This window comes from Sorex araneus, chromosome 2, assembly GCF_027595985.1.
Source record: "Sorex araneus isolate mSorAra2 chromosome 2, mSorAra2.pri, whole genome shotgun sequence".
In the NCBI taxonomy this organism is placed as follows: domain Eukaryota; kingdom Metazoa; phylum Chordata; class Mammalia; order Eulipotyphla; family Soricidae; genus Sorex; species Sorex araneus.
In genome coordinates, this window is record NC_073303.1 from 243,941,899 (window position 1) to 243,951,984 (window position 10,086).

General features: G+C 62.2%; 1 protein-coding gene across 1 annotated transcript; it reads left to right on the top strand.

Annotated features, from left to right (window-relative positions):
• The first annotated feature begins 215 nt into the window (after positions 1–215).
• PLK5 (polo like kinase 5 (inactive)) lies at positions 216–9,281 on the top strand. Its single transcript, XM_055126409.1, is given in 15 exon segments — positions 216–450; positions 1,047–1,160; positions 1,292–1,408; positions 1,898–2,027; positions 2,473–2,560; positions 2,653–2,748; positions 3,254–3,452; positions 3,558–3,684; positions 4,019–4,068; positions 4,510–4,594; positions 5,112–5,189; positions 6,059–6,183; positions 6,186–6,233; positions 7,438–7,551; positions 8,979–9,281. Coding segments are annotated over 15 exon segments (1,668 nt in total). The 5' UTR covers positions 216–339; the 3' UTR covers positions 9,165–9,281.
• Positions 9,282–10,086: the final 805 nt, after the last annotated feature.

A 10,086-nucleotide genomic window follows, 5' to 3' on the forward strand; every position in this document is an offset into this window, starting at 1 on the left:
GAGCTCAGTCTCCAACTCAGCGAAATGGGCGTGGGGATCTAGGAGGCGCAGCGCGGGAAGCAGCACCAGCACGCGCCGCCGCTGGGTGGCTGGAAACCCCGCACACCCCCGCGTCCCCCCACCCCGCGCACCGCCCCCCCCCCGGGGCCAGCCCGCCGGGCGCGTCTGGGCTCCGCCCCTTTTCTACCCCCGCAGCCAATAAGACGCGCCGGGGCGGTGCGCGGCCCCCAGAGCGCTGGCGCTGCGCTGCGCGGCGGTCGGGCCCCGAGGCTGCGCCTGATCCCGCGTCCTGCGCCCTGCGCCCTGCGCCCCGCGCCCGGTCTGTCCCCACGGCCCGGGATGGAGTCCCGGCAGCGGCGGCGGCGGCGTAGTCACCGTCCCCTGGTCTCCGCCTTCCTGCGGGACCCTGGCTCGGGGCGCGTCTACCGGCGCGGGAAGCTGATCGGCAAGGTGGGGTGGGAGGCGGGGGGTGGGGTGTGTGTGTGTGTGTGTGTGGATTCCGCGCCCCGCCGAGTGCCCAGCGGCGATCGGAAGCGCAAACCAGCTGGGGAAGTGAGGGATGGGGGAGCGGGGGAGACCGCCCGGGTCTCTGCCGGGGGCGGGCGAAGTTGGGGCGCTGGCGGGCGCGGGCTGGGGAAGGGGCCCGCGCAGAGACGCTGGCGGGAAGCGGCATTTGGCGCGCGGCGCTGCGTGCGGTGGGTGTGCGCGCGCGTGGGTGGCGGGTCTCGGCGCGGTGGCACGGACCGGGCGGGCTCCGGGAGGGAGGCTGCGGGCGTGAGCGTGGCGTCGCCTTTGTGTCTATGAGTGCCCCGGGTTGCGCGCCCGGGGCCGTGGTCCCCGCCGGCTCGCTCCGCCCGTGTCTGTCTGTCTGCTGTAGCGTCCGGCGGCGGCGTATTTACCCGGGAGGGCGAGCTGTGCATCTGCGGGGGCTCGGCGGGGGGCTTGGCGGCGTGGCGCGGGGACAGACGACAGACGCGGCCGCCCGCGGCTCCGCACACCTGTGCACGCCTGTCCGCTGAGCCCGCACGTCCGTCCCTCCCCTGCAGGGCGCCTTCAGCCGCTGCTACAAGCTGACCGATATGTCCACCAACAGCGTGTTCGCTCTCAAGGTGGTGCCGCGAGGTGGGGTCGGCCCGGGACGGCTGCACCTGCGAGGGAAGGTACAGACGCCCCCCCCACCTCCCGTCACACTCCCACCAACAGACCCCAGACAAGTTCCTGCCTTAGGGGGTGGGGTCAGCTCTCGGGCATAGCCAGGTGCACCCTGGCCCTGGGTGTCTTCCTCCCGCAGGTGGAGCGGGAGATCGCCCTGCACAGCCGCCTGCGACACCGCAACATCGTGGCCTTCCACGGCCACTTTGCTGACCGCGACCACGTGTACATGGTGCTGGAGTACTGCAGCCGCCAGGTGCCCCGGGAGCCTGCACCCCCATGTCTGCTATGCTCATCACCAGTCACCCCGCATGTGTTACCTATTTCCACCTGGGTCCACACCTGCCCATCTGGGCTTCTCCTGTCTGCACCTGCGCTCACCTGCCGGCACCTGGGCCTGTCCTGTGGCCCTCAGCCCATCTCAGGCTCCTCCACTGCCGCCAGGGTCCATCTGAACTCGCTGTTTCTCCTGGGGGTGGGGGGCGCCCTTCTGCTCAGCCATGCCCCCCGCCCTCCACCCCCGTGGCCCAGTTGAATCAAGGTAGGTCTTCATCCACCTTTGGAGCCCCCTTGGTGGGGGGGACAGAGCTCCGATCCTGCTCTGAGGCCCCGTGAGCGGAGCTGAGAGGCACCCCATCGTCCGATTCTGCCCCCCACCCCAGTTCACCCCTCGGGCTGCACTGGCCCTTGCGTGTGGGGGCCCGGTCGGCCCGAGGCTGAGCCTCCCTCCCCGTGCCATCCACAGTCGCTGGCCCACGTCCTGGAGGCGAGACACACGCTGACAGAGCCCGAGGTGCGCTACTACCTGCGTGGCCTGGTCAGCGGTCTAGACTACCTGCACCAGCGGAGGATCGTGCACCGCGACCTGAAACTCAGTGTGTGGGGAGGGGCGGGACTGGTGGTCAGAGGGTGGGACAAGATCAACAAAGGGCGGGGCTAGAAATTAGGGGGCGGGACTAGAGGCCAGGGGTGGGGCAAGAGCAACAAAGGGCGGTGCTAGAAGTTAGGGGGTGGGACTAGCGATCAGGGGGTGGGGCAAGAACAACAAAGGGCGGGGCTAGAACCTAGGGGTGGGGCTAGAGATCAGGGGTGGGTTGAGCACAAATGATGGGCGTGTCTATAGATCAGGGGTGGGGCCAGAGGTGGTTGCCACCCCTCGTGACTTCGTTTTTTTTTTTTGGTGGGGGTGGATGTTGGGTTACTCCAGTGCTGCACAGAACTTCCTTCCTCTTTCTCTGTGCTCAGGGACGGGTCACTCTTGACGCTGCAAGGCAAGTAACTACCTTGACCCCTATGCTCTCTCTCCGGCCCGGCCTGCAGGTAACTTCTTCCTGAACAAGAACATGGAAGTGAAGATCGGGGACCTGGGGTTGGCCGCCAGGGTGGGGCCAGGGGGCCGCTGTCACAGGTGAGAGCTGCGGCGGCGGCTGAGCAGCCTCAGGAGGGGCCCCAGGAGGCCCGCCTGCCCGCCCTCCTGAGCCCCCATGTCCCTTCCCCCAGAGTGCTCTGCGGGACCCCAAACTTCCAGGCCCCAGAGGTGGTGACCCGGAACGGACACTCATGCCAGTCTGACATCTGGGCTCTGGGCTGCGTCATGTGAGCAGGGAGGGTTGGGAGGGGCTCGTCTGGAAGGGGTTAGGCACTGGCCTTGCATGTGGCCAATAGGTTCCCCAAGCACCGCTAGGGGTCGCTCCTGAGCACTGCCGATATGGCCCAAGAACCTTAAAAAAAAAAAGGAAGAAAAACAGAGGTTGGGGCGGAAGAGATAGTACAGTGGATAGGGCGTTTGCCTTGCACATGGCCGACTCGAGTTCGATCCCTGGCATCCTATTATATGGTCCCCAAGCACCGCCAGGAGTAATTTCTGAGTGCAGAGCCAGGAGTAACCCCTGAGCATCACTGGGTGTGGTCCAAAAAGAAAAAAAAAGAAAAACAGGATGCATGTGGCATCCCCAGTAGGACTGTGGGCGCAGGTGTGCATGGGTACCTGGGGGAAGGGGTTGGCCGTCCCTTCTGCCCCCTTCCCGCCCACTGTGCACTGAACATTCCCCTGCCAGGAGCTCACTCGGGGTGCAAACAGGCGCACACCCCTTCCACCCAGGTACATGGTGCTGACTGGAGCGCCCCCCTTCATGGCGGCCCCTCTGTCCGAGATGTACCAGAATATCCGAGCTGGCCGCTACCCAGAGCCCACTCACGTGTCCCCCAATGCCCGGCGCCTCATTGCCCGCCTGCTGGCGCCGGACCCGGCGGCTCGACCCAGCCTGGATTTGCTCCTGCAGGATGATTTCTTCACGCAGGTGCGTGCGCCGGCGTGGGGGTGCGGGGCTGCCCAGGTGCGCGCGCAGGATGGGGGTGCGGGGCAGCCCGAGCCGGTGGTGACCCTCTGCCCCACACCGTGCCAGGGCTTCACCCCAGACCGGCTGCCACCCCACTCCTGCCACAGCCCCCCAATCTTCGCTGTCCCCCCGCCTCTGGGCCGGCTCTTCCGGAAGGTGGGACAGCTGATGTTGAGCCAGTGCGGGTCCCCCTGTGAGTACCCCTGCCCCCCACTCCTCTCGGTGCTCTCAGCCCCACACTGTCCCTTTACCAGTGTCCTGTCCTGTCTACCCCCCTTAGCCCATCTCCACGGAACACCCCTGACTCCGCCCCCTCCCCGCCCCTCTCCCCTCATCTCTCTCCTGCCCTTGCCCTCTCCCCCTCATCTTTCCCTTCTGCCCCAACCATTCCCTCCCGCCTCTCCTCTGCCCCACCCACCCATTCTCCCTGCCTCCCCGCCTGCCTTCCTTCCCATCCGCTATGCACCTAAGCAGCCCCCGGTCTGGGGTCCGGCTCTGCCCCCCCAAGAGCCCCCGTGTCTCCTCAGGCCCAGGAGAAGACGGTGGGGATCCTGATTCCGTGGACTTGGGGGGCAAGGTGAGAACCCAGACTGGGCGTCCTCTGCCCCAGTGCCCCAGGATGCGGCCTGACCTCCCCGGAGCCCCCCCATAGGAGCTGAGCCCCCAAATGCTTTCCAGCACACAGACCTTCCCAGATAGGAGCTAACCCCCCCAAACCCTCCGCAGCAAACAGGCCCCCCAAATGGGAGCGCAGCCCTCCCTGGGTGGGAGCCGAGTCCCCCAAACGCTGCCCAGCACACAGGCCCCGGGGCAGAAGCTGCACCCCTCCACCCTCCCCAGGGTCCAGGCTCTGTATGTCTGACCCAGGCGGCCTGACCCTTGTATCCTGATATTTGCTGGGAGGATCCCAGGCTTCTTCCCGCCCCGAAAGTCCCCCAGGGCTGAGCTGGGGTGACAGTATGGGGGGGCATCAGGGAGGCACCGAGGGCCACCCCCGTTTCTGCTCCTCCGCCTTCAGGCCACCCTCATGGAAACGGAGGCTTCTGTTCCCAAGTGCCCCGTCCCCCTGTTCTCCCAAGGGACCCTCAGAAGTGACCCCAGTGGTGAGCAGACGCTTGTCAGAGGCAGGGCCGTGGGGTGGGGGAGGGCGTGTGGGTGCTTCACAGCACTGGAGCCCAAGCCTTGCATGTGGCAAAGGTGGGGGGGGCTGGCTTTTATCTCCAGGTACCTTCCCCCAGGTACCCATGGGGCGGAAGAGATAGTACAGTGAATAGTACAGTTGCACATGGCCAACTCCAGTAGTGCATGCTCCCCTGAGCACTGCCAGGACTGAGCCCCAAGCACTGACCTGGAAGTAGCCCCTGAACACTGCCTGGTGTGACCCACCAAACACACAAAATTAGGAGGCGGTTCAGAGCCTGCACGTCTCCAAGCCTCTACCTTTCCTGCCTGTCAAATGGGTACATGAGGGGCAAGTACACGTGAAGAATCCTTAAGAGCGAAAGTCATTTCTCCAGGTGGAGGAATATAAGACAGGGCTGGTTGTGGGGGGTCTCTGGCATGTTGGGGGGGCCTGCTGCACCCTCTCCCAGCATCCCCCACCTAGGTCTGTCTCCGCAGAGCCTGACGGGAGCTCCAGGGGGGAAGTGGAGGCAGCCATCCGGAGCCTGAGGCTGTGCCTGGACCCCGGGCCCCCAGGTAAGCGCCCGCCTCTCCTGTTCACCTTTGCTCCCTGTCCCCCAGGTACCAAGCCGTCATTCTCTATGAACGCCACCCACCGGCCCCCTGAAGAGGGAGCCCCGAGTGCTGGGTAGGGTTCCTAGTGAGGGAAAGGATCCTGGGAGGTGTTTGGCATCTGTTCATCTTTTCTCCCAGCACCCCTGCACAGCTGCAGGGAGACCCCGTGTCCCACCCATCCCCGACCGTTCTGGGATCAGATGCAGGGAATCTTCTTAATTTCTTTTTTTTTTTTCTTTTTGGGTCACACCCAGTGATGCACAGGGGTTACTCCTGGCTCTGCACTCAGGAATTAATCCTAGCGGTGCTCGGGGGACCCTATGGGATGCTGGGAATCAAACCAGGGTCGGCTGCATGCAAGGCAAATGCCCTACTTGCTGTGCATACCTGGCGTTGCACAGGCATCACTCCTGGCTCTGAACTCAGGAATGACTCCTGGTGGTGCTCAGGGGACCATATGGGATGCTGGGAATCGAACCCAGGTCGGCCGCGTGCAAGGCAAACACCCTCCCCGCTGTTCCAACCCCTCTTCTTAATTTCTTGATTTATTATTATCTGGGGGGTGTCTGGGCCACATCCAGAGGTGCTTAGATGCTACAGGAAGGACCCCTGGCGGTGCATGGGGGACCCTGTGCGGTGCCGAGAATGAAACTGGGGTCAACCAGGGACAAAAACCCTTCCTAGTCAGGCAGAAACCCCCCCAAAAGCCAGTCAGCGTCTGAGAGTCGCAGAGACATGGCAGAGAAATGAGTTCACCAGCTTGTCCTGGGCGGGGCTGGGGGAGGGGCGTCCCTCCTGCATCCCCACAGATGCCTTCTTCTCTCGGTCAGGAGTGGGGACCTGTCTGGTCACACAGGACCCCGCTGAAGCGCATCAGCGCATCCTGTGGGCGCCCAAGTGGGTGGATTACTCCCGCAAGTACGGCTTTGGCTACCAGCTGTCGGATGGGGGCAGCGGAGTTCTGTTTCGGGATGGCACCCACATGGCTGTGCGGCCCCCAGAGGGGTAAGTTTGGTGTTCCCCTCCGCCGGGGGCCGGGGGGGGTGGTCCAGGCGGCCCTGACCCCACACACGAACAGCCACTTAGGGCCTGAGGAAAGCGAAAGCATAGCGAAAAAGAATGAATGACTAAATTGATTTCAGAGAGCACTTTTCTTTTTGTTTTTATTTTGGGGCCATATCCAGCACTGCTCAGGGCTTACACTTAGCTCAAAAATTATTCCTGGTGGGGGGCTGGTGCAATAGCACAGCGGGTTGCCTTGCACGCAGCCGACCTGGGTTCGATTCCCAGCATCCCATATGGTCCCCTCAGCACCGCCAGGGGTAATTCCTGAGTGCAGAGCCAGGAGTAACCCCTGTGCTTCGCCAGGTGTGACCCAAAAAGAAAAAAAAAATATTCCTGGTGGACTTGGGAGACCCTATGGGATGCCGGGCACTGAACCGGGGTCAGCCACGTTCAAGGCCAGCGCCCTCCCCGCTGTCCTATCCAGTACTACTATTGGCACTTTCCTAAAGGAGACGAACAGGGTCTGGGGTGATGGTACAACGAGGGAGGGTGCTCCCCAGCACCCCATATAATCCCCCAAACATGTCAGAAGTGACTCTGAGCACAGAGCCAGGAACACCGCGGGTATGTCCACCGCCCCCCCTACACACACACAAAAATAACTGAGTAGTGAGGTGACAGATGGGGGCGGGGCTGCCTTCCTGGAGAAGGAGGTTCAGGTGAGATGTGAATGTCGGAACAGCACGTGACGTGCAAACCCCAGCATGCATGGGACAAATACCGTGGGTTGAAGGAGAAGCAAGGGGGCCCCGCGGGAAGAAAGAATGGGCATAGGGACAGGTCCGAGGGGTTGGCTATGAAGGGACCTTCCCCCTGGTGCCTGTTCCCAGCCAAGTCAGCTACATGCCCGCCCGGGGAAGTGTGTACACGTGGGCCCTCAGAGACGTGCCCGGGCCTCTGGGTGCCAAGCTGGCTGTCCTGCAGCTCTTTGCTAGCTACCTGCGGCGGCGGAAACGAAGGCGATTGGTGAGCACGGTGGGAGGGGGCGGGGCTGGGGAGGAACCAGGGCCAATTAGGGACGGAACTGTAATATGGTAGGGGCGGGGCCAAATTTTGTGGGCGGGTCGTGTTCCTAGGGGCGGGGTCATAATCCCAGGAGGGCGGGGCCAAACCAATCTCAGGTCCTGACGGGCTGCATTCCTAGGAGGGGGGTGCACCCACTGGCCCTGCACCCCCTGCTGGCCCCAGCCTGTGCCTCCTACGTTTCCTCGCGTCCCCACGCGCCCTGCTGCTGCTCTTCAGTGACAACACTGTGCAGGTGAGGGGGCTCAGCAGGTCACGGAGGGATCTGCTCTCCAGGAAGCCCCAGAATCTGCTGTTTTCCTGGAGCGAGGGTGGGGGAGGAGGTGCGGGTATGAAGATGATTCCTGATCACAAACCTGCAAAACCGATCATCCAGCCTGAATTGACCCATAGCCAAGGCAGCGAGCGGACAACTCAGGCCAGTTTATCCAGTGAAAAATTATTTTCTGGGGTGGAAGGATGGTAATCGGACTAGGGCACTGGTTTTTCACGCAGCTGACCTCCGTTCAGTACTGCGTTGAATCTGGTTCTTTGAGCACCTCCAGAAGTAATTCCTGAGCGCTGTCGGGTGTGACCTGGAAAAAAAAATCAAAAGAGATGGGAGGGGGGCTGGAGTGATAGCACAGTGGGTAGGGCATTTGTCTTGCACGCAGCCGACCCGGGTTCGATTCCCAGCATCCCAGCTGGGTGTGACCCAAAAAGAAAAAAAAAAAAAAGGGGGGGGGGCCGGAGTGAGAGTGCCGCGGTAAGGCATTTGCCTTGCACGCGGGTGACCCAGGTTCGATCTCTGGCTTTCCATATGGTCCCCCAAGCGCCACCAGGAGTGATTCCTGAGTACAAAGCAAGGAGTAACCCCTGAGTACCGCCAGGTGTGACTCAAAAAGCCAAAAGTTAGTAAATAGAAGAGAGGGGGAATTGTGCAGGAAGGGGCGACCTCCCCGAGACTCAGTTTCCCCACTCATGTAGTAGTGCAGGGCTTCTGAGTGACTGAGATTCACCTCATGGGCCTAGGCAGGACATTCTCAGGGTCTGGAGAGCACTTACCTTGCACATGGCCAACCCAGTTGTGATCCCTGGCATCCAATGTGGTCCCCCAAACCCTGCCAGGAGCCATTTCTGAGCATAGTGACAGGAGTCAGCCCTGATCACAGCCAGCTGTGGCTATATAAAAAAAAAAAAGACTCCAGTTAGGAAAGGAGGTTCTCAGCCTTCCTTTTTTTTTTCTTTTTTGTCACACCCAGTGATGCTCAGGGGTTACTCCTGGCTCTGCACTCAGGAATTACTCCTGGCGGTGCTTGGGGGACCACATGGGATGCTGGGAATTGGACCCAGGTCAGCCGCGTGCAAGGCAAACGCCCTCCCCGCTATACTGTTTCTTCCTCTCTTTCTCCCCTTTCTCTCTTCTCTCTTCTCTCTCTCTCCCTCTCCCTCTCTCCCCCCCTTTGGGCCAAACCTACCTGTGCTCAGGGCTTATTCGTTGCCCTGTGCTCAGGGATCACTCCTGGAATTGCTCCAGGCACTATATGGGATGCCGGGAATCAAACCTGGGTTGGAAGCGAGCAAGGCAAGCGCCCTGCTTGTCCTGGCTTTGGGGGGTGCCCGGGTGGTGGTTGGCCTCAGGAACTCTTCTCTGGACCTGAGCCCCGCCCCTCACTGCTGCAGGTGAGTTTCACAGCCAAGCGGGCACACCTCCTCCTGAGCGGCAGGGGCGAAGGCCTGCGGCTGAGCGTGTGGGAGGGGGGCCAGCCCGGCCTCTCCTACCCGCTGGGGGTCCTGCAGAGCCGAGGCTGCACCCCCGCCGCCCGCCGGCGCCTTCTGCGTGCTCTGCACCTGCTACAAAGCATCTAGCGACAGACCAAGGGTCAGAGTGGAGCACTGCATGACGCAAGTCACCCAGGCTGGCCCCTGAGCCTCAGTTTCCCCATCCTCAGGGACCATGGTGGGGGCAGGAAGGGGAACCTGTGGGATGCACGGGGGCGGGGGGGGGGTCCTCACTCCCTCCTTTTCGGCATGACTGTTGCAAACAGATTTGTTTGTTCTTTTCTCATTAAAGGAAAAAACGTGTCTGTCGCCAGCCATCTGCTTCTGGGGGGGAGGGGGACGCTGAGGAGTGAAAGGAGAGGGGTGAGCAAATCCCACGTGACCAAAAACCTAGACGTGGGAGTTTGAGGACGAGGGGGCTATGCTTTTCTTTATTTAAGGGGGAGCCTTGGGCACCACGGGTGCCAGTGGGTGGGATGCACCCAGACCCAGCACTCTCGCTGAAAGACGCAAGGTTGGTCCATGCAAGAAACGAGCGAAGGGCTGGAGTGATAGGGCAGCGGGGAGGGCGCTGGCCTTGCATACAGCCAACCTGGGTTCGATCCCCGGCATCCCATAGAGTCCCCTGAGCCTGCTAGGAGTGACCCCTGAGTGCAGGGCCGGGAGTATGAGCTGAGCACAGCTGGCTTCGGACCCTCCCCAAAAATGAGACAAGGGGGGGCCAGAGCAATAGCACAGCGGGGAGGGCATTTGCCTTGCATGCAGCCAACCCGGGTTCAATTCCCAACATTCCATATGGTTCCCCAAGCACCGCCAGGAATGATTCCTGAGTGCATGAACCAGGAGTAAGCCCTGTGTGTCACCGGGTGTGAACCCCCCCCTCCAAAAAAAAAAAAAAAACATGAGACAAGGGTCAGAGAGATAGTCCAGCAGTTCAGCGGGCAGGGCGCTTGCCTTGCTCGCTTCCAACCCAGGTTTGACTCCCGGCGTCCCATAGGGTGCCCTGAGC